This window comes from Lithobates pipiens, unplaced genomic scaffold (genome assembly GCF_037356315.1).
Source record: "Lithobates pipiens isolate NorthernLeopardFrog02 unplaced genomic scaffold, aLitPip1_a1.2 Scaffold_28, whole genome shotgun sequence".
NCBI lineage: Eukaryota > Metazoa > Chordata > Amphibia > Anura > Ranidae > Lithobates > Lithobates pipiens.
Window position 1 is genome coordinate 5,046,593 of NW_027507789.1, and position 25,192 is coordinate 5,071,784.

The 25,192-nt window shown below is 46.0% G+C and overlaps 1 protein-coding gene across 1 annotated transcript in view; it reads left to right on the forward strand.

Moving 5' to 3' along the window:
- The first annotated feature begins 2,739 nt into the window (after positions 1–2,739).
- LOC143935032 (F-box and WD repeat domain containing protein 10B-like) overlaps positions 2,740–25,192 on the forward strand; it is a 54,296-nt gene continuing 31,843 nt past the window's right edge. The window contains exons 1-4 of the mRNA XM_077458615.1: positions 2,740–3,530; positions 7,922–8,101; positions 10,679–10,806; positions 13,335–13,454. Coding sequence (XP_077314741.1) covers positions 3,014–3,530; positions 7,922–8,101; positions 10,679–10,806; positions 13,335–13,454 — 945 coding nt within the window. The 5' untranslated portion in view covers positions 2,740–3,013. The remainder of the gene's footprint in view (positions 3,531–7,921; positions 8,102–10,678; positions 10,807–13,334; positions 13,455–25,192) is intronic.

Consider the following 25,192-nt stretch of genomic DNA (forward strand, 5'->3'; position numbering starts at 1 on the left):
ACCAGCTGTGCCCATTATGAGGGGTTCCCACCATCCCTGTGCTGAGTTCCCGGGTCTGTACACCCGCTGTGTCCATTATGAGGGGTTCCCACCTTCCCTGTACTGAGTTCCCGGGTCTGCACACCCACTGTGCCCATTATTCTTTGTGATAGCAATATAATATATATATATATATATATATATATATATATATATATATATATATATATATATATTATATGTTTATTTTTTTTTTATTTTTTTAAAGGACAATGTAAAAAAAAAAAAATGAATAAATAAAAAATCAATTTTTTTTAACCGCTTGCCTCACAGAGATATACTGCGGCAGAATGGCACGTACAGGCAAACTAACGTACCTGTATGTTGCCCTTTAAGAAGAGGCCTGTGGGCGAGCGCGCCCGTGCAAGCCCCGCGATCGTCTCACGGGGAGGAAGAACGGGAAGATGCTAATGTAAACAATGCATCTCCCCGTTCTGCCTAGTGACAGGACACTGATCTCTGCTCCCTGTGATCGGGAGCTCTGATCAGTGACGTGTCGCACACAGCCACGCCCCCCCCACAGTTAGAAACACTCCCCAGGGCACACTTAACCCCTACACTGCCCCCTAGTGGTTAATTCCTTCACTGCCAGTGTCATTTACACAGCAATCAGTGCATTTGTATAGCACTGATTGCTGTATAAATGACAATTGTCCCAAAAAATGTGTCAAAATTGTCCGATGTGTCCGCCATAATGTCGCAGTCACGATAAAAATTGCAGATCGCCGCCATTACTAGTAAATAAAAAACTAATAATAAAAATGTCATAAAACTATCCCCTATTTTGTAGACGCTATAACTTTTGCGCAAACCAATCAATAAATGCTTATTGCAATTTTTTTTTTACCAAAAATATATAGAAGAATACATATCGGCCTAAACTGAGGAAAAAAATATTTTTTAATATATTTTTTGGGGGATATTTATTATAGCAAAATGTAAAAAATAATGTGTTTTTTTTCAAAATTGTCGCTCTTTTTTTGTTTATAGCGTAAAAAATAAAAATCGCAGAGGTGATCAAATACCACCAAAAGAAAGCTCTATTTGTGGGGAAAAAAGAATGTCAATTTTGTTTGGGAGCCACGTCGCACGTCCGCGCAATTGTCAGTTAAAATGACGCAGTGCAGAATAGCAAAAAAGTGCTGTGGTCAGGAAGGGGGTAAAATCTGAAGTGGTTAAAGCACCCCCGTTCCTCCGTGCATAAGTCGCACCCGCAAATGTAAACTGTGTTCAAATCACGTGTGTGAGGTATCGCCGCCATCGTTAGAGTGAGAGCAATAATTCTAGCACTAGACCCCCTCTGTAACTCAAACCTGGTAAAAAAAAATGTAATCGTCGCCTATGGAGATTTTTAGGTACCGTAGTTTGTCGCCATTCCAACGAGCGTGCGCAATTTCAAAGTGTGACATGTTAGGTATCTATTTACTCGTAACATCATCACATTTACATTATACAAAATATTGGGCTAACTTTAATGCTTAGTTTTTTTTATTTATATTCATGAAAGTGTATTTTTTCCCCCCCAAAAAAAAAGGTTTTGAAAGGCCGCTGCGCAAATACCGTGTGACATAAAATAAATAGCAATGATCACCATTTTATTCTCTACTAAAAAAAAAATAATAATATATATATATATATATATATATATATATATTTTTTTTTTTTGTTTTTGTTTTTTTTAAAGTACAATGTAAAAAAAAAAAAAATAACAAAAAAAATATAAAATATAAAATATAAAAAATATATATATTTATTTAAAGCACCCCCGTCCCGCGCAAAAAAAAAAAAAAAAAAAAAAAAGGTCGTACATAAGTCGCGCCCGCAAATGTAAATGGTGTTCAAACCACACATGTGAGGTATCTACGCAATAATTCTCACTCTAACCCCCTCTGTAACTCAAACCTGGAGATTTTTAGGTACCGTAGTTTGTCGCCATTCCACGAGCGTGCGCAATTTCAAAGCGTGACATGATAAGTATCTATTTATTCGGCGTAACATCATCACATTTACATTTACATTATACAAAAAAAATTGAGCTAACATTACTGCTTATTTTTTATTTTTTTTAATTCATGAAAGTGTATTATTCCCCCCCCCAAAAAAAAAGGTTTTTAAAGGCTGCTGCGCAAATACCGTGTGACATAAAATAAATAGCAATGATCACTATTTTATTCTCTACTAAAAAAAATAATAATAATATATACACTAAAAATTATATATAACACCATTTTAATATAAAATATTACAATGATCACCATTTTATTCTCTACTAAAAATAAATAAAAAAAATAAATATATATAAATATATATAAATATAAATATATATATATATATATATATATATATATATATATATATATATATATATATACACACACACCAAAAATTAATATAACACCATTTTATTCTCTGCAAAAATAAAAAAAAGAATATATATATATATATATATATATATATATATATATATATATATATATATATATATATATATATATATATATTTTTTTTTTTTTTTTGGGGTTCGAAGTAATTTTCTAACAAAAAATAGAAGAGGGTTCACATATTTAGGCTGAACTGGATGGACTTGTGTCTTTTTTCAACCTGACTAACTATGTAACATATATTTTAATACACCGGCCACATGCTGCCTCCCCCTCCCTCCTTTGGTAATGGACTGGTCCTTCTACTCCAGTGATTACGGTACCTCCCCTGGCGGGGCGCCTGCACTGGGACAATGGCATCACTCTCCGTCTCCTTGGAGTCGCACAACAATAGGGAGAAAGTTGTGAAAACAGCAGCAGCTCTGGGATTGAACCTGTGACAGGCAGAGCCGGGCCAACGGCGCTGATTTCCCCGAACCGCAATGGGCGCGCTCACCGCCGCGGCAAAAATTTGTTAAGACTTTTATTTTTTATTTTTTTTTTTTTTTAGAGAATTAAAAGAAAAACAAAAGGGGAGAGGCCTGTCCCTTTAAATGCCGGTGACCGCCATGGGAGTCTCGGAACTGGACGTGCGTTTTGCCCCGGACCTTCGCTGCGAGAACCGGACCTCCAGGGTGCCCCTCTGCCAGGCCTGCGAGACCTGCGTCCTGTCCGCCCAAGTGGCCGCCGCCAAAGAATGGTTCCCGCGGGCCGGCGACCGGTCCCGGAGGAGGTTCCTGTTCGGGGTGGTGCGGCGGATGAAGAGCGCCGACCTGCTGGCGTTCGTGGAGAAGGCGCTCCAGCCGGCGCTGGGGAAGGATTTCACCTACAGCCGGTCCCGGATCAACCCCGGCCTGGCGCGGGACCTCGCCACCGCCGGCTCGGACCGGGGGCTGGACGGGCGGCGGCTGCGGCAGTTCATGGCGGAGACCTGGGACTGGGTGAAGGACGGGTCCTACTGGACCAAAGCCAACTACGCCCTGCAGCTGCTGCGGATGTGCGACCCGCACCTGCTGCACAGCGCCGCCAACCTAATCCACGTGCTCATCGTCCAGCAGAGGCAGCGAGGAGGTAAATGAGAAGCTTGTTTTACCCGGCTGGGCTCACACCTATGCCGTTCTCAGAGCGTTCTTTCTTTTCGTTTTGCAGAAACGCACTGCAGTCCACTTAACATGGTTTCCCTATTGGTCACGATAAATGTTAGGAATATATGCTAGGGTTTGGATTAAATGTTAGGATTAAATGTTAGGAATACATGTTAGTGTTAAATGTTAGGAATACATGTTAGTGTTAAATGTTAGGAATACATGTTAGTGTTAAATGTTAGGAATACATGTTAGTGTTAGGGTTAAATGTTAGGAATACATGCTAGGGTTTGGATTAAATGTTATGGTTACATGTTAGCGCTAGAGTTAAATGTTAGGGTTAAATGTTAGGGTTGGGGTTAAATGTTAGGGTTAAATGTTAGAGTTGGGGTTAAATGTTAGGGTTAAATGTTAGGGTTGGGGTTAAATGTTAGGGTTAAATGTTAGGGTTGGGGTTAAATGTTAGGGTTAAATGTTAGGGTTAGGGTTAATGGTTAGCAATAAATTTTAGAGTTAAGGTTAAATGTTAGGGTTAAATGTTAGGGTTACATGTTAGTGCTAGGGTTAAATGTTAGGGTTAAATGTCAGGGTTAGGGTTAAATGTTAGCAATAAATGTTAGGGTTAGGGTTAAATGTTAGGGTTGAATGTTAGGGTTGAATGTTAGGAATTAATTTTAGGGTTAGGGTTAAATGTTAGGGTTACATGTTAGCAATACACTTTAGGGTTAGGGTTAAATGTTAGGATTAAATGTTAGGGTCAGGGTTACATGTTAGGAATAAATGTTAGCGTTTGGGTTAAATGTTAGTGTTAGGATTAAATGTTAGGAATACATGTTAGGGTTAGGGTTACATTTTATGGTTAGGGTTAAATGTTAGGAATAAATGTTAGGGTTAAATGTTAGGGTTACATGTTAGGAATAAATGTTAGGGTTGAATGTTAGCAATACACTTTAGGGTTAGGGTTAAATGTTAGGAATAAATGTTAAGTGTTAGGGTTACATGTTATTGTTAGGGTTAAATGCTAGGAATATATGTTAGGGTTACATGTTAGGAATAAATGTTTGGGTTAAATGTTAGGGTTAGTGGTAATTGTTAGGGTTAGAATACTAATCCCAACAATTGCCAATAACCCTAACATTTAACCCTAACCCTTATCCCTAACATGCGACTTTGGTCACATACAGGTTCCTGCACTACTTTGATGTGACTTTGATGCAGCAGTCTGCAGTTCTTGGCTGTGTTCACACGTCTGACACAGATCAGCCCCCTGCTGCATCCTTTCACCTGACTTGCTACAAAACTTACAATGTTGCAGTCTGATCACTGGGGGGGGGGGGACTGAGGAAATGCTTCCTCCTGCCTGCAGCAGACTGATGACATCATCTCAGCCTAGGCACAGTCACTGGACTGGCGTTTAAGGATGTTTTTTTTTTTTTATGAATAAACGGTGGAGGGATTTATTGCTGTAAAGCTAAACAGGTCGGCTTAAAATCCAGGCAATTCAAACCCAGCAGCGCCTATTGCTGAGGTTTGCAGCAATGAAAAGCGATCGGTCGGTGTCTGATTTCGCCATTTTTTTGTCAGGGATATTACAGGCTCGTGAATGTTTGATGAGTTTCCGGGGGGGGGGCGAGCCGCCTGACCCGCAGACCTTTCCGTCAGACCGAATTTCACTGCTACGAAGGCGAATGTTCCACTGACATGACCTTCCATGCCGCCTCATCAGTGGGAAAAATTACTTATTTGCAAAATTTTAGAACAGAAACCGAGAAAATCTTTTTATTTTTTTCAAACTTTTCGGTCTTTTTTTCGTTTGTTTAGCAAAAAAATTAAAAAAACAACTCCCCAGTGGTGAATAAATACCACCGAAAGAAATCTCTATCTGTCTCAAAAAATGATAAAAAACGTCATCTGTGTACAGTGTCACATGACCGCGTAATTGTCATTCAAAGTGTGACAACACTGAAAGCTGAAAATTGGCCTGGGCAGGAAGGGGGTAAAAGTGCCCTGTATTGAAGAGGTTAACGATCTCGGGGGGGGGGGGGGGGGTTGTCTAAGACCTTCTGTCTTTTTATACAGGGAACAAGCTGAGATTAGGAGCACTCCCTTTAAGAGAGTGCTCCTAATCTCAGCTTGTTACCTGTATAGAAGACACCTGGGAGACGGAAATCTTGCTGATTGATGGGGGATCAAATACTTATTTCACTCATTAAAAGGCAAATCAATTTATAACTTTCTTGAAATGCGTTTTTCTGGATATTTCTGTTGTTATTCTGTCTCTCGCTGTTATAATTAACCGACCATTAAAATTATAGACCGATCTTTTCTTTGTCAGTGGGGCAAACGTACAAAATCGTCAGGGGGTCAAATACTTTTTTCCTTCACTGTAAATATTTATCTGCATAGTGTCAGCTCCATCTAGTGGTCATAATGTGGTATTTTCTTGACACACGCTATTCTTCTGAATAAGGAACATCAGCTGCAAGGTTCTGGATTGGGCTTGGTGTCACTGCGGAGGGGATGGGGGTTCTGGAGGGGGTTATGGGGCTCTGCAGCAGAACTGGTGGCTCTGTGGGGGGGGGGGGGGGGTGAGGTTTCTGAAAAGGGTTGGGGAGCACTGTGGAAGGTTGGGGAGGCACTCTGCATCACTGTTGAAGGTCAGGGGCACTATGGAGGACTGGAGGCTCTACAGTATGCTGGTGGTGCTGTGGGGCTGTGGGCTTTCAGGTGGACTATGGGCACTGTAGACCACTATAAGAGACTGGTGGGCACTATGGGACCTGAGGAGCACTGTGGGAGGTTGGGGAGGGACTCTGGATCACTGTTGAAGGTCAGGGGCACTATTGAGGACTGGAGGCTCTACAGTATGCCGGTGGTGCTGTGGGTTCTCAGGTGGACTATGGGCACTGTAGGCCACTATAAGAGGTTGGGGGGCACTATGGGACCTGATGAGCACTGTGGGAGGTTGGGGAGGCACTCTGGGCCACTGTTGAAGGTCAGGGGCACTGTAGAGGACTGGAGACTCTACAGTATGCCGGTGGTGCTGTGGGGCTGTGGGCTTTCAGGTGGACTATGGGCACTGTAGGCCACTATAAGAGGTTGAGGAGGGGCATTAAGGGACCTGGGGAGCACTGTCAGAGGTTGGGAGCAACCCGGATCACTGTCGAAGGTTAGGGTTACTATGGAGGACTGAAGGCTCTACAGTATGCTGGTGGCACTGTGGGGCTGTGAGCTCTCAGGTGGACTATGGGCATAGTAGGCCACTATAAGTGGTTGGGGGGCAGTATGGGACCTGGGGAGCACTGTGGGATGTTGGGAGCACCCTGGGTCACTTTCACAGGTTAAGGGCACTATGGAGGGGTGGAGGCTCTACAGCAGGCTGGGAGGCAGGGTGGCACTGTGGGCTTCCAGGTGGACTGAGGGCACTGTACACCCCTGTGGGAGGTTGGGGCCCGGGGGAGGCACTATGGGACCCGAGGAGCACTGTGGGAGATTGGGGGCACCCCGGGTCACTATGGAGGGGTGGAGGCTCTACAGCAGGCTGGAAGGCTGGGTGGCACTTTGGGCTCTCAGGTGGACTGAGGGCATTATACACCACTGTGGGAGGTTGGGGCGGGGGGGGCACTATGGGAGCTGAGGAGCAATGTGGGAGATTGGGGGCACCCCGGGTCACTATGGAGGGGTGGAGGCTCTACAGCAGGCTGGAAGGCTGGGTGGCACTTTGGGCTCTCAGGTGGACTGAGGGCATTATACACCACTGGGGGAGGTTGGGGTGGGGGGGCACTATGAGAGCTGAGGAGCAATGTGGGAGATTGGGGGTACCCCGGGTCACTATGGAGGGGTGGGGGCTCTACAGCAGGCTGGGAGGCAGGGTGGCACTGTTGGCTCTATGGGCCTAAGAGCACTGTGAGGTTGAGGGGGGGGGGGCACTATGGGAGCTAAGGGGGGGGTTTGAAAGCTTCTTGGAGGCTTGGGAGAGGGAAGGCCACAGAGTTGGATCCAAACTCAAATATACCGGAACTGTAATTCCATTTATGGGTGGCCTCCTGTAAGGTGAATCCATTGTCTAATATTTTAGGGATATCGGAATTTCTCAATTGGGATTTTATGCCATGGAGTCTCATTCTCATTGCTGTATTTTTATAATGTAAAATGAAAATTCCAACAGTGAAAGTGAGACTCCCTCATAGTGGTTGCCAAGGGCTGGGTAGACCCTGAAAGACACGGACAAGAAGCTAGATTTTACCTGCTGATATCCACCCAAAACTGAAGCATCATTTGTGTGGTTTAGGAAGGTGGTTGGCCTTATATGAGTCGGTCAGATATACTTCACCTGAGACCCAATCACAGGTCAGATTTTTGTAATTGCCTCTCCAGACTCCCAGAAGGAAACATTCGGAGCTGATGAAATGGGCCATTCGGAAGAGACTGACTACACCGCACAAGATGACCCGTCTCTAATGGTGGTCCCCACTTCCTTCCAGTCCACATCGGGAGTCAGAAAGTACAAAGACTTCATCCGCTGCCTCCCGGTGCACCTCTCCAAGAAGATCCTGGGTATGTCCATCAATCGCCATGTCATGCTGGGCCCACTAGACAGGAGACCCGGGGCACCGGGCAAAGGCAGCGCAACATTTATGTTCAAATATAAAGTGTATTTCTATCCAGTGTAGGATGGAGTGGGGAAGTGTAGCGCACCCCCTAAGGAGCCGCTGGTGAAACAGATACTTTTTTCCTCCAGATTAGCGCATGCAAAGCCAGGCACACTGCATTTTCTTCCACTTTCACTGGCTCGAAGGAACGGTCCGGGGGTGTCTTTTTAGAGTTTTATTGGAACAAATAATTTGGATGGGGAGAGGGAGCATGGGATAAGATACCCCAAACCTGATGAGCTGAACACTTTGAGGACTATTCTGTAGCTTCCTGGAATCCATGAAAATGTCCCACAGAACCTTTAATGCTAGCAGGTGACTAGGGCTTTTCCCAAAAGACAAAATGCTGCACACAAGCACTAACTTCCAGCACGGGGGTAATTTACTCACACAGCCACAGGATCATCGGTTACCTGTCTCCGATATCCACTGGACACCTTTGCCCCAACTTCTTCCTGGTACCTTCCAGTGAGCTTCTCCAGACCCAAATAAACACCAGAACTATACTTTGCATATAGGCCCCACAACTGGAGCCTCTGCTGGGACCTGTCTTGTAAATGACGCCTCCAGTAATCCTGCCCCAGGGGTCTCCTCCAGCAGAAAGAAGAAGTGGTTGCACACTCAGGGCCAGTGCTACCACTAGGCAAACTAGGCAGCTGCCTAGGGCGCACTGCTGCCTAGGGGCGCCCGGCCGATGGCTTCCCTCTGCGTTTGCATGCTCTGCAGGCTGCAGCATGTAACTAACTTAGTCCGACTGCTAGTTTAATTAGAGGTGCAGCACAGCACTGGAGCCAATGCTAGAGGAAGCAGAGCCGATGCTTCCTGTATAGCGGCACCTTCTGTCACATTAGCAGGGCAAAGTGGGTGGAGGCAGGGGTGGGGCCAATGGGGGCGGCAAAATGAGGTTTTGCCTAGGGTGTCAAAAATCCTTGCACCAACCCTGTGCACACTTGAGCCCAATGGATGCTGCTCAATATTTCTTTACTGTCATAAGCCACACATCCTTGCAAAGATTACAGTTGACGCGTTTCACACAGAAGAATCGTGCTTGTTCACAACAGGTCTCCTCCAGCAGGACTGGACCCAGGAACTCTACTGCTCCTTGTCTAAGGCCCCAGACTATTTATAGACTTCCCCATCACCTTCTGTGCACACCTCCTGTCACGTACCTTGAGCCTGAATTGCAGAGATAGACCTCCCCTACTGCTCCCACTCGCAGTCCCCTGGAATGGGAAAAGAGGGCACAGGAGTAAGGAGTGGTATGGGTGCCTGGCAGGATCAACAGTCAGTGTCAGAAGTCCAGGAATCACTTGCAGAAGCAGGAGACTGGAACTGGAGAGCAGACTGGAACCGAAGTGCTGGAATGGAGGCAGGAACAACAGCAGGCAGATAGGCAGGAACTAGAGTGCTGGACTGGAACCCGGGAATCAGCAGCTGGCAGGATCACCCAAGAGAGGTCAGGCAGGCCGGTGCTCAGGTATCAGGCGGGCAGCAGAGGTACCAGGGATCAGGCAGGAGATTAGTCAGGCAGGCCGGTGCTCAGGTATCAGGTGGGCAGCAGAGGTACCAGGGATCAGGCAGGAGATTAGTCAGGCAGGCCGATGGTCAGATGCAGGCGGATGGCAGGAAGGGTCACAACAGATAGCCGGGTCTTTAAACAGGTAATCACAGGTCAGATCAGGTTAGGGCACACAGAACGCTGTAGAGCAGACAGCGGGGACCGTCTGTGACAGACAGGCTTAAATAGCCCGTCTGGCGCCAACAGAGGTGCGTGCGCGCACTCCCGCGCACACACGCATATGCGATGGAGCACGCGAATGTGTGCCAGAGAGCCTGGAGTGCAGATTTCTGGCAGGATCTTCATGACACCTGCCTAGGGTTTGGCTGGAGTGGCATAAATATTCAGGCTGCTTAGTCTGTTCTTACTCCCACTTTAATTCTAGATTTCTCTAGAATACAGGGGTAAGCAATCAAAGCAGCAACCTGTGAGAGCCTGAGCAGACCTGAATAATCAATCTGTGGTCCTCTGATTGCAGAGGGGGGAACTAAATTTACCATAACAATCTACACTATTCTGGGAGGGGGCTACAGAAGGATTAGAACCCCTGTGCTGCTCTGATCAGTACCTTCACTCAGGTCCACCAGCCAAACTTCTTAGTATTGGCCCCAGGGGGGAAATGCCCTTCATCCCCAAGGTCGGTTCTCCCCTGTGCCTGCTGTAAGTGAGAAAATACCTGTTGTGGTTTTCTTCTTCCCATAATCTTTAGTCTTGAATGGTTTGAAAACTGAACCTAAGTCTTAGGAACACATCAAGTTGGCCAATGGATATAAGGGACATTGGCCAATTTAGGGAATTACGTTGATGCAGGCAACTGTGGAAATGACCAGAGCTACTCATATAAGGCACAAAGGATCATTCGGTAGGAACTGCCCCCGTTTTCTAAGTTCTCCCCTAGGTTGTTATATCTCATTCTGTTGGCAGGGTACCTGAAGAAGAAGCACCTCTTCAGCTGTTTGTCCGTGTCCCGTCATTGGTGTTATGTGACAAAGGAGCTTTTCCTGGATCTAGAAGCCGAGACATTGGTGCGGAATGAAGCCATGATCCTTCAGGTAAGGGTCTTCAACATCACGGTTGGTGGATCATTTTGCTTAAATGTTTTTTTTTCTGTTAAAATTCGGTCCTGGTCGTCTGCTGTTTCTCTGGCTTGTAAACCAGGTGGAGCTACGAGCTGCAGTGCCATTGGCGTTTTTGCCAAATTGGGGCATGTTATCCCTATATAGTACCTGGGGGGTTCCCCTACTGGTCACCACAAGCAAAGAAGAAGGAAAAACGATCTGTCTGATACCAAAATGTGAATGTGCAAAGTGCATTATTATTCCATGAGAATCGAAAATTAATTTGTATCCAATTTTAGGGCGGGGTAGGGTGGTCCTCCAGTCCTTTGTGTTCCCCTTCTTGTTGGGCACCAAGCAATGGTCACATGACAGGCCTGTCCCGGGGCGTAGGTTCTTCTGGGCTATGCTAGGCACTTTGGGAAGGGTCACTGCCTTACACATGGGGTAACTTTACTTGAACAAATGATTGAACTCTAATAAACTCTCTAGATGTAGTTACACCACTACGGTTCTTTGTGGATTTAGGAGCAGGGGCGTAACTATAGGGGGTGCAGCAGTTCCGACTGCAACCGGGCCCTGTGATGCAGAGGGCCCATGCAGCCCCCTCTACATATGGCCAACAGCAGCATAGGCAGCTAGGCGTACCAGTGCACCATGCACACGGGTGGCTGGAGGTGGAGGGTGACTAGCAGAGCACTCCATGCTCGACTATCGCACTGGCTGCTCTTTAGTTGTGCATTCCCCGCATGACCTGTGTCTTCAGCCGGCTCCTCAGAGTACCCCTCTCCTGTTCCATGCATTGCCGCTCAGTCCGATGTCTGTTCTCCCCAGCCAGAGTCCCGCACCCCCCGAGTCCGGCCTGCACTGCACTGCATACTTCTCCCGGGTAAACAAACTTTAAGCACACAGTTGCAGTGCAGCCCTATGAGAGCCCCCCGGAGGACACTGCAGGCTTGTCTGCCAGCCCTCCTCCTCCCCCGTCATACACAGATGATGAAAGGTCTTTCTGGGAGATATGCTGATCACCCGTCCAGCACACTGGATGGAGCCCAGGCCAACATGGATGAGTGCGCGGCCTGCAGCTTGGTCATGGTGAGTGAGAGAACCCCATCCCCCACACACCATTACATACCCCCTCCATCTCCCCCTGGGGACAGGGACCCCTTCTCATGTGGGGACAAGGACCCCCATCTCCCCCTGGGGACAGGGACCCCTTCTCACGTGGGGACAGGGACCCTCATCTCCCCTGGGGACAGGGACCCCTTCTCACCTGGGGGCAGTAACTTCATCTGCCCTGGAGAAAAGGACCTCATCTCTTCTGGGGACAGGGACCCCATCCTGCCTAGGCACAGTCCCCCAATGGGGCACCTAAAAATAAAAATAAAATAATAAAAAAAACTACTGATACCAGTGGTGGAACTACAGGGCTCACAAAGGTCATACCTGTGACCATGCCCTGGAGTTCCACTGCCGGACTCGTAGGGAAGGGCCCTGGCTGGGGTTCAGGGGGCCCTTCATGGTTTCTTGCATCGGGGCCCTGAAGGTTCTAGTTATGCCACTGTTTAGAAGGGACACGCAGAGACAATACCCTCTCCACCTGTCCAGCGTATCATCGCTCCCTCACTCCCAGTAACCGAATGGGGTCCCATTATGTACATGACCCTGACTCCATGTGTGCATTCACCTAACTCTTCCTCTTCTGTACCTATGTACTGGTTGGGAACCTCCGCGGTGCAGATCTGCTCCCATTGCTATGAGAGAGGGATCGCCGACACCATCTCCCTCGCTGCAAGAGGCTATCCCACCCGGCCCACATATACTTCTATGACAGGCCACTAGAGAGACCTCTGTTACCATTGGTAACCACTGTAGCATCACACTGAGTTAACTCTTGTACCGCTTTATATTCACACCCCAATGTGCTTAGTGACCCATGCCGGTTGCTTGCATTTTACCCCCTTGAATACCTTCAGACCAGGCAAAGTTCCAAAATCTTTATTGAAGAATAAGTTAACACAACATATCAACATGAAATGCAGTCTTTTCTTAACATCCCTAGCCCCTAACATGTGGCTGCCCCAGCATACCTGCACAGGAAAAAGTCCATAATGACAGAGTCCACGACAGTAGTAGCCAGGATTGCCATCTTCAGGGCAGACTGCAAGTCCCAGCAGTTCCTTCAGGCAGTAGCAGGGTCCTGGCGCCATCTTCAGCAAGCCAACAGAACGGAGTCCGGCAACGGTTCCAACAAAAAAAAGAAAAACCATCTTTGTTGTAAAAGGGAATATCTTCTACTAAATTTGTAGTGGTCAATAAGATTTTTGTACCTGTTTAAATCACAGTCCAAAATTTAGAATGTTTTTTTTTTACATTCCCATATCTACCTTTTTGTACTGTAATGTTGAGATCACTTATGTCGTGGATTGAAAAGAATAGAAAAGACGTTTTCACTCATGGACTGAATTTTAAGAGGAAGAATGAAACGTTTTTCTTAAATACTTGTAATTTTTGTTTCATCCCAGGGGACTTCCTACAAAGGAGTCAGTGTCTCCTATGCTAAAGTGCAACCAGTGCCAGTGCCCAAAGTCAGAGAGGATGGCAGTGTTCTACCAAGGCTGGAGAAGTATTACAAAGACGTAAAGGTAAGTGTAGGTCACCCTTTCTCAACCAGGGTTCTGTGGACTACCCGGGTTCATCCAAAGGTTTCCTGGGGTTCCCTGAACAGTGATGGATTGATCTCCTCTCTGATAGAGCCCACATAGTGCTGGCATCAATACCACTCAGCAGAACCACTGAAATGGGACCAGTGGAGCTTTACCTCTCATTAGTCAACTAACCACAGACCAAATGATCATGTTTACTGTCTGTAAGGAGAGCATTGTCCCTCTCACCACCCATGTAAGGAGAATGTAAGGAACATTCTTCTCACTGATCACCAATGTAAGGAACATTCTTCTCACTGATCACCAATGTAAGGAACATTCTTCTCACTGATCACCAATGTAAGGAACATTCTTCTCACTGATCACCAATGTAAGGAACATTCTTCTCACTGATCACCAATGTAAGGAACATTCTTCTCACTGATCACCAATGTAAGGAACATTCTTCCCACTGATCACCAATGTAAGGAACATTCTTCTCACTGATCACCAATGTAAGGAACATTCTTCTCACTGATCACCAATGTAAGGAACATTCTTCTCACTGATCACCAATGTAAGGAACATTCTTCTCACTGATCACCAATGTAAGGAACATTCTTCCCACTGATCACCAATGTAAGGAACATTCTTCTCACTGATCACCAATGTAAGGAACATTCTTCTCACTGATCACCAATGTAAGGATCATTCTTCTCACTGATCACCAATGTAAGGAACATTCTTCCCACTGATCACCAATGTAAGGAACATTCTTCTCACTGATCACCAATGTAAGGAACATTCTTCTCACTGATCACCAATGGAAGGAGCATTCTTCCCACTGATCACCAATGTAAGGAACATTCTTCTCACTGATCACCAATGTAAGGAACATTCTTCCCACTGATCACCAATGTAAGGAACATTCTTCTCACTGATCACCAATGTAAGGAACATTCTTCTCACTGATCACCAATGGAAGGAGCATTCTTCCCACTGATCACCAATGTAAGGAACATTCTTCTCACTGATCACCAATGGAAGGAACATTCTTCTCACTGATCACCAATGGAAGGAACATTCTTCTCACTGATCACCAATGGAAGGAACATTCTTCTCACTGATCACCAATGTAAGGAACATTCTTCCCACTGATCACCAATGTAAGGAACATTCTTCTCACTGATCACCAATGTAAGGAACATTCTTCCCACTGATCACCAATGTAAGGAACATTCTTCTCACTGATCACCAATGTAAGGAGCATTCTTCCCACTGATCACCAATGTAAGGAACATTCTTCTCACTGATCACCAATGTAAGGAACATTCTTCTCACTGATCACCAATGTAAGGGACATTCTTCTCACTGATCACCAATGTAAGGAACATTCTTCTCACTGATCACCAATGTAAGGAACATTCTTCTCACTGATCACCAATGTAAGGAACATTCTTCTCACTGATCACCAATGTAAGGAACATTCTTCTCACTGATCACCAATGTAAGGGACATTCTTCTCACTGATCACCAATGTAAGGAACATTCTTCCCACTGATCACCAATGTAAGGAACATTCTTCTCACTGATCACCAATGTAAGGAACATTCTTCCCACTGATCACCAATGTAAGGAACATTCTTCTCACTGATCACCAATGTAAGGAGCATTCTTCCCACTGATCACCAATGTAAGGAACATTCTTCCTACTGATCACCAATGTAAGGAACATTCTTCTCACTGATCACCAATGTAAGGAACATTCTACCCACTGATCACCAATGTAAGGAACATTCTTCTCACTGATCACCAATGTAAGGGACATTCTTCTCACTGATCACCAATGTAAGGAACATTCTTCCCACTGATCACCAATGTAAGGAACATTCTTCTCACTGATCACCAATGTAAGGAACATTCTTCCCACTGATCACCAATGTAAGGAACATTCTTCCCACTGATCACCAATGTAAGGAACATTCTTCTCACTGATCACCAATGTAAGGAACATTCTTCTCACTGATCACCAATGTAAGGAACATTCTTCCCACTGATCACCAATGTAAGGAACATTCTTCTCACTGATCACCAATGTAAGGAACATTCTTCCCACTGATCACCAATGTAAGGAACATTCTTCCCACTGATCACCAATGTAAGGGACATTCTTCCCACTGAGCACCAATGTAAGGAACATTCTTCCCACTGATCACCAATGTAAGGAACATTCTTCCCAATTTTTCTTTATTAAAAGTCTTGCAATCATTAAGCATAAAATCACAATATATAAATATACATAAATATATACATATTTACATAAATTAAAATGAATATAGCAAAACTGCTCTCAAACCAAAAAAAAAAAAAAAAAAAAATACTTTACAGCAATAACATAAATCCTATTACGACTCACACCATTACACCAGACATCAAACTTGTGAGGTTAAGAAACAAACCTGTACCCATTATGCATGCAGCCCTTCTTCAAAAAGAAGATATTAACCAAAAAAAGCTAAGGGAGTGAAAGAACCAGAAAAAGAAAAGAGCTCCTCACCCAGAGATGGGCAGTTCACCAAAGGCAGGTCTGATATTCCTCCACGCCCTTATCCAGACTGCCCGAGGCTCCCTGCCCTTCTCAAGACCCCGAATTTTCCCAACCTCACCCAGAATATCGTGCACCACCACCTCAACATAGAGGACTTTCTTCCGCAGGGTAATCTGGCACCGTGCATTCCATGTGAAGTAACGGACAACTATACTAACTAAAAACAGTGTATCCAAATCAAAATCCCAGTGAGTCGGGAATGCCCCATACACCCACTCCGCATAACTCATGCGATAGAAAAAGGGGATGCCTAGAGCCCTCCCCACCCTTTTATACACCTCTATGTTAAAGGGACACTGGAGCAAAAAGTGGTCCATAGACTCCACTTTACCAACACACTCCGCTCTAGGACAATCCCGATCATCCACAGGGCGATGCTTCAAGTTCCCTCTCACATAGAGCCTTCCATGGAAGGCGAGCCAGGCTTGATCCCTAAACTTCAAGGGGATTCTTTCTAAATTGATTAAACGCAACCCTTCCCTCATTACAGAGCCTGGGCAATCCCTTAAGGCCAGTGACACACTGAAAGCAGAGCCCAAAATCCTCTTCTCCAGAAGCTTCCTGGGGAGGGACTTGATATCCTCCACTGTCACCTGCCACTGCCGAAGTATTTTCAGACACGGGGCAACATAAGCCGGGAGCTTGCCATGTCGGACTCTCAGACTTTTCACTGGCCCGCCATCTTCCCAGGATCGCAGAAAAGGCCTAAAACAAGATTGAAAAATACCCACCCATCCCGGCGGGTTCTCTGCTAGCATGTTACCAAGATTGTACTTTAAAAACAGCAGAGAAAAGAAAACTATTGGGTTGACCATTCCTAGGCCACCCTCCCGCCTAGACAGGTAAGTTACATTGCGTTTGATCAGGTTCAGCCTACTTCCCCATAACAGTTGGAAAAAGCAGCTGTACACCCTTGCATAGAGAGATACTGGCAAGATACAGACGAAGCTGACATATAAAAAAATTGGGACCAGGTACGTTTTGATCAAGTCAACCCTCTCCCTCAATGAAAGCTTCCATTTCTTCCAACTTGCTACTTTGGCATTGGCACACACCAACCTGCTTTCCCAATTTCGATGACCATAGTCACCAGGACCAAATTTGATGCCCAACACTTTAATTTCCTGCTGTGGCGCTATGGGAAGGCATCCGGAAGTTCGAAGCTTTCACCTTCCTCACCCATCCAGAAAACTTCACTCTTTTCATGGTTGACTTTAGAACCAGAAGCCTCCGTGTACTGCTCTATCATAGAGACCACCTCCTGCGCCTCCTCCGTTCCAGAGACAATAACAGACACATCATCGGCATAGGCCACGACCTTCAAAGGTGGCACACCAGCAATGCCCAAAGGCACCCCGCACAAAGATCCACTCTCTAGCCTTCTTATGAAGGGGTCGATTGCGAATACATATAACAGGGGGCTCAGAGGACATCCCTGGCGCACACCAGAGCCAACCTCAAAAGGCCGTCCAACCCAACCATTAACCAGTGGGAAGCTCTCAGCCCCTTTATATAATGTCTTCAGCCAATCTATAAACCTCCCCTGCAGGCCGTATCTACCAAGTAGCAAATACAGGTACTCGTGATTGACTCTATCAAAAGCCTTCGCCTGATCCAATGCCAGCAAGTACTTTCTCCATCCAGCAGCCCTGCATCGTTCCAAAGCCTCCCGGACAGCTAAAACCGCTGAAAAGGTACTTCTACCTTGGACCGAGCAGTGCTGATGACTGGACAACAAATCGCCTGCCACTGACGACAAGCGCCAAAAAAGAATCTTCGCCAAGATCTTTCTATCAACATTGAGAAGACTGATGGGGCACCAGTTCTCAATCATTGAGGGGTCTTTACCTTTTGACAGAAGAATCACAGCGGATTGCCTCATGGAGGGAGGGAGCGAACCCTCTTCTAGACAGCTGTTATAAACCTCCGCTAAAAAGGGAGCCAGAATGGACTTAAAACACTTGTAGAATTCAGCTGTCAACCCATCTGGCCCAGGCGATTTTTTGGTAGCCAGCTTCTCTATAGCATGAACTACCTCATCCACTGAAATTGGTTCTGTCAAATCCATCAAAGGCAATGTACCATTTCCCAATCCTGGAGTAGAATCCAGAAAGCTTTCCATCTTGTCCCGACAAAGGTCCTTTCTTCCCAGAAGGTCTACATAATATGATCTGAAGATCTCCAGGATCCCTGATCTGGACTTCACCAGGGAACCCGTACTATCCCTCAGGCCTATGACCGTCTTAACTGCTATGCCTTGCTTACAGTTCTGGTAAGGATCAGGTGAGTGATATTTTCCATAATCCCTCTCCAGAACCAAGGAGGCATGCCGGTCGTATTGACACTTTCTAAGAAGAAACTTGACCTCAGAGATCTCCCCTGGATCTCCTCTATACGAGACAAGACGATCAAGCTTCCTCCGCAAATGCTGGTAGGCAATGTACATACCAAGCTGCTTCTTCTTACTTATGGCCTTGAAAAGTCCAATCGCCCTTTGTTTCACAAGCTCCCACCACTCTGACTTAGTGCTGCAAAAGTCCAGAATAGAAACCTGTGCCTGGAAAAAATCCTCAAAGGATTGTCTTACCTCTACGTCTTCCAGGAGAGCCGAATTCAGTTTCCAGGTACCCCTTCCCCTGGGTGGAGTGTCCGAGGCATTCAGAGTCACAGACAGCATACAGTGGTCAGAGAACTCCACCGCCCTCAACTCAGGAGCCGAGAAAGCAGAGTTCTCCTTTAAAAAAAACCTATCTATCCTACTCTGACTATTCCCTCTCTGAAATGTGAATCCCGTGCTGCCAGGGCAGTGCTTAATATGCACATCTACCAGGCCTGCTTGTCTCACCATATCTCTAAGAAAAACGCTATCATACGCCAGCCTGTCTATGGAGCCTCTCCTGTCTTCAGGCCTAATTATGGTGTTAAAATCACCTCCAAAGACAACCTGCTGGGACGTAAAAAGGAAGGGCTTGATCTCTGTGAGGAGGCATTTCCTGCCCCATCTTGACTGCGGTCCATAGATATTAATCAGACGCAAGTCCTGCCCCCTAACAGAGACGTCCAAGACCATGCATCTCCCAATCTCTACCTCAATTACCCGCCGGCACGTTACCATATCGGTTTTAAAAAGGACCGCAACTCCGCTGCAGGGCTCAGCCGCAAGAGACCAAAAGGAGGGACCGCATCTCCACTCCCTTTTTGCTAGATGGACATCGGCCAAAGTATTGAGCCAGGTCTCTTGCAAAAATAAAATCTCGGCATCAAACTCGCTGAGCAAAAATAAGGCAATATCACGAGCTCTTGCAGATTTCATGCTGGCGACATTAATGGTCGCCACCTTTATCGGAGTGGGAACTGCCATCAGGATGATTGGGGTAGTCGTTTCTTAACCTTTGCCACACTCTCATCACCAGAAACAGCTCTCTTCAAACTATGTGACTCCCCCTCATCCATGGATGATAAAGAAAAAGATAAATCAGACATCCCATCACCTGACAAAACTGAAAAAGGGTTACCAGGAGGAACCCCTCCTGTGTCCGACTCTGAGGAAGAAATAACTACTTTATTTGTCTTCCTCTTCTTCTTTTTCTTCCTCCTAAACGTCTCCCACCCCTCATCATCTGAATCCCCCTCAACAGAGGGTGAGACATGGGATATGGACACCCTTCCATCCGCCCCACCCCCATCCAGCACCCCCACATTCCCCTGACCACGTTTGCGCTGCCGAGGGACAGGGACTGGAGGCTGAGAAGGAAGATCCGCTAAACCTGCCCCCCCAGCAGCTTCCGCTAGTCTGGAGGACCTACGTACAGCAGGAATAGGGACCACCACATGGGGGACAGACTTAGGGACCACATCACTAGAGGGGACAGAATCTGAAACAGAAGGAACTGACACAGGAGGGACAGACTCAGGGACAACATTACCAGGGGGAACAGAACCTGAAACAGATGGAACAGACACAGGAGGGACAGACTCAGGGACAACATTACCAGGGGAAACAGATGGAACTGACACAGGAGGGACAACAACAGTTACAGCGGCCTCATCCTCCTTATCCAGCCTCTGCAGCTCAGCCTCCAATCCTTGCAGGTTATGTAAAGCCTCTGGACACTTACTGTAAGGATGGCCAAGCTGTTGGCACAGATTGCACCGAATTTGGGTACAATCTTTCGCCAAGTGGTCCAGACCCTGGCATAGCGAACACTTTTTACGGGTGCAGGTAGAGGCAAAATGGCCCTTTTCACCACATTTATTGCAGACTTTGGGCTGTCCCTGGTAGAAAATAGTCAGCCGATCTCTTCCCAGAAAAGCTGAGCAGGGCAGATGTTGGACTACATTGCCCAGCACCCCCAGTTTTAGTGACACCGTCCAGGCCCCTGTCCATATCCCATGCTCATCCAGGACCTTCCGCAGTGGAGTGAGGACCTCACCATATCGGCGTAGCCATACTATCAAATCAGCCTCTGGTATGGATTCGTTACGCACCAGGATGGTCACCGATTTTATCAGAGGCTGCCTGGAAATCACCTTTGGCACCAAACCACTCCACTGCGAAAGGCCCTGGCACCTCCTATGTCGCTCCCAAAATAAATCCAACCCCTCAGGTTTTACAAAAGACAAATCAAATTCATAACTCCCCACTGGGCAAATCAAAGCAAAAATATCCACAGCTTTAAACCCCATTTCCAAAATCAACTCTGCCACCCTCCCCCTCACTGGTGGGGTCCCCTCCCCCTCCCACTTGAACTGAACCACATTCCTCCTCCTATACCCACCACCAAACCCCCCTATATTGTGACCACCAATATTTACAGTATTCCCCCCACCCTCCTTGGTGCGACTCCCCACAACAGATGCATAACTCCCCATATTCCTCCCAGCAGAAGAGATATTTGTGTGTTTTGAACTGTCTGAGACATCTTTAGCAGATATCGATTGTACAGATTTGGTCTGCACAATCGATGAGTCTTTCCTCTGAGCAGAGAGAGAAATGTCATTTTTGTTTTTCCCAGCAGTATTAACCCCTTCACCATCACCACCACCACCCACCACATTCATTGTTTTATCATGACTGTCATTGTTAATACTTGCTGGTATATTCACATGTCCTGCAGTCTTCCCAGCAGTGTCAGTTCCCATTGCTGTGCTGGTGGAATCTTCATCTGGCCTGTTCTCTTCCATCAGGACAGGACTTTCTGCAGAGGACAGTGCAGGCTGGACTGACACATCCATGGCTTCCATTGCACATGGTGCAGTATTCTGACCCCCTCCCCCACCAGCATCAATCAGCTCTGCTGGAACACAGAGAGGCTCAGGTGAAGCAATCACATTGCAGGTGTCAGACACAGTGTGTGAAACACATGCAGCAAATGTGGTAGTGGAACTACAGGTCTCAGCACATGCAGGTGCAGCAACATCCATGTTCAGGGGATTTGGTGCAGGTTCATCCTCATTCCCTGGCTGATTCTTCTGAACATCCTCCGGGACCTCTGATGGATTATCAGACATTACAAGCTTGTCTCCTCTCAGGGGGGATTCCATCCTCTGGATGAAGGTCAGGGTGCCATTCTCACTCTCAACCCCCTGGCTGGTTGCCGCCGGCGACTCCAAGGCCTTACATGGGGGGAGAGGAGCAGAGGCAGATGGACCCGGGTCATCCATATGCTGAGGCTGATCCACTGAACACGATGAGGACTGGCTGACAAACCTTCTCTCGTTTTCAAACTTTTCTTTAAATGCTCCACTTTTTTCTTTTAGTTTTCCCAACAATAAAGTTTGCTGCTTTACTTTTTCCTCTAATTCCTGTAGCTCAGGCTTCATGGCGGTGCGATTCTTACTCCAGGCCTGGAAGTATTTGGCTTTGAAGTTTTTAAGCTCCACTCTCAAAACTTTAAGTTTCTCCTCCGCTCTCCCAATCGCCCTAAAGCGATTAACAACCTTAAGGCTGAAAACGCTGGCATCCATACCAGGGCCCGGACCCACAGACAGATCCTCCACCTCCTCCTCACTGGGCCCCGTGTCATCAGGGGGATCCATCTCAGGGCCTCCCCCAGGATCAGGCATTATTCCTGGGCCGAGCTAGCAGGCAAGGCCCAGGCTTGAAAAATGGGTGGTTCTCACAGAGAGCTCTTTGGGTGTGTCCTCCTCCTCCTTCCCACTGATCACCAATGTAAGGAACATTCTTCTCACTGATCACCAATGTAAGGGACATTCTTCCCACTGATCACCAATGTAAGGAACATTCTTCTCACTGATCACCAATGTAAGGAACATTCTTCTCACTGATCACCAATGTAAGGAACATTCTTCCCACTGATCACCATATGTAAGGAACATTCTTCTCACTAATTACCAATGTAAGGGACATTCTTCTCACTGATCACCAATGTAAGGAACATTCTTCTCACTGATCACCAATGTAAGGAACATTCTTCTCGCTGATCACCAATGTAAGGAACATTCTTCTCACTGATCACCAATGTAAGGAACATTCTTCTCACTGATCACCAATGTAAGGGACATTCTTCTCACTGACCACCAATGTAAGGAACATTCTTCCCACTGATCACCAATGTAAGGAACATTCTTCCCACTGATCACCAATGTAAGGAACATTCTTCTCACTGATCACCAATGTAAGGAACATTCTTCCCACTGATCACCAATGTAAGGAACATTCTTCTCACTGATCACCAATGTAAGGAACATTCTTCCCACTGATCACCAATGTAAGGAACATTCTTCTCACTGATCACCAATGTAAGGAACATTCTTCTCACTGATCACCAATGTAAGGAACATTCTTCTCACTGATCACCAATGTAAGGAACATTCTTCTCACTGATCACCAATGTAAGGAACATTCTTCTCACTGATCACCAATGTAAGGGACATTCTTCCCACTGATCACCAATGTAAGGAACATTCTTCTCACTGATCACCAATGTAAGGAACATTCTTCTCACTGATCACCAATGTAAGGAACATTCTTCTCACTGATCACCAATGTAAGGAACATTCTTCTCACTGATCACCAATGTAAGGAACATTCTTCCCACTGATCACCAATGTAAGGAACATTCTTCTCACTAATTACCAATGTAAGGGACATTCTTCTCACTGATCACCAATGTAAGGAACATTCTTCTCACTGATCACCAATGTAAGGAACATTCTTCTCGCTGATCACCAATGTAAGGAACATTCTTCTCACTGATCACCAATGTAAGGAACATTCTTCTCACTGATCACCAATGTAAGGGACATTCTTCTCACTGACCACCAATGTAAGGAACATTCTTCCCACTGATCACCAATGTAAGGAACATTCTTCTCACTGATCACCAATGTAAGGAACATTCTTCTCACTGATCACCAATGTAAGGAACATTCTTCCCACTGATCACCAATGTAAGGAACATTCTTCCCACTGATCACCAATGTAAGGAACATTCTTCCCACTGATCACCAATGTAAGGAACATTCTTCCCACTGATCACCAATGTAAGGAACATTCTTCCCACTGATCACCAATGTAAGGAACATTCTTCCCACTGATCACCAATGTAAGGAACATTCTTCCCACTGATCACCAATGTAAGGAACATTCTTCCCACTGATCACCAATGTAAGGAACATTCTTCCCACTGATCACCAATGTAAGGAACATTCTTCTCACCGATCACCAATGTAAGGAACATTCTTCTCACCGATCACCAATGTAAGGAACATTCTTCTCACCGATCACCAATGTAAGGAACATTTTTCTCACTGATCACCAATGTAAGGAACATTCTTCCCACTGATCACCAATGTAAGGAACATTCTTCCCAATTTTTCTTTATTAAAAGTCTTGCAATCATTAAGCGTAAAATCACAATATATAAATATACATAAATATATACATATTTACATAAATTAAAATGAATATAGCAAAACTGCTCTCAAACCAAAAAAAAAAAAAAATACTTTACAGCAATAACATAAATCCTATTACGACTCACACCATTACACCAGACATCAAACTTGTGAGGTTAAGAAACAAACCTGTACCCATTATGCATGCAGCCCTTCTTCAAAAAGAAGATACTAACCAAAAAAAGCTAAGGGAGTGAAAGAACCAGAAAAAGAAAAGAGCTCCTCACCCAGAGATGGGCAGTTCACCAAAGGCAGGTCTGATATTCCTCCACGCCCTTATCCAGACTGCCCGAGGCTCCCTGCCCTTCTCAAGACCCCGAATTTTCCCAACCTCACCCAGAATATCGTGCACCACCACCTCAACAGAGAGGACTTTCTTCCGCAGGGTAATCTGGCACCGTGCATTCCATGTGAAGTAACGGACAACTATACTAACTAAAAACAGTGTATCCAAATCAAAATCCCAGTGAGTCGGGAATGCCCCATACACCCACTCCGCATAACTCATGCGATAGAAAAAGGGGATGCCTAGAGCCCTCCCCACCCTTTTATACACCTCTATGTTAAAGGGACACTGGAGCAAAAAGTGGTCCATAGACTCCACTTTACCAACACACTCCGCTCTAGGACAATCCCGATCATCCACAGGGCGATGCTTCAAGTTCCCTCTCACATAGAGCCTTCCATGGAAGGCGAGCCAGGCTTGATCCCTAAACTTCAAGGGGATTCTTTCTAAATTGATTAAACGCAACCCTTCCCTCATTACAGAGCCTGGGCAATCCCTTAAGGCCAGTGACACACTGAAAGCAGAGCCCAAAATCCTCTTCTCCAGAAGCTTCCTGGGGAGGGACTTGATATCCTCCACTGTCACCTGCCACTGCCGAAGTATTTTCAGACACGGGGCAACATAAGCCGGGAGCTTGCCATGTCGGACTCTCAGACTTTTCACTGGTCCGCCATCTTCCCAGGATCGCAGAAAAGGCCTAAAACAAGATTGAAAAATACCCACCCATCCCGGCGGGTTCTCTGCTAGCATGTTACCAAGATTGTACTTTAAAAACAGCAGAGAAAAGAAAACTATTGGGTTGACCATTCCTAGGCCACCCTCCCGCCTAGACAGGTAAGTTACATTGCGTTTGATCAGGTTCAGCCTACTTCCCCATAACAGTTGGAAAAAGCAGCTGTACACCCTTGCATAGAGAGATACTGG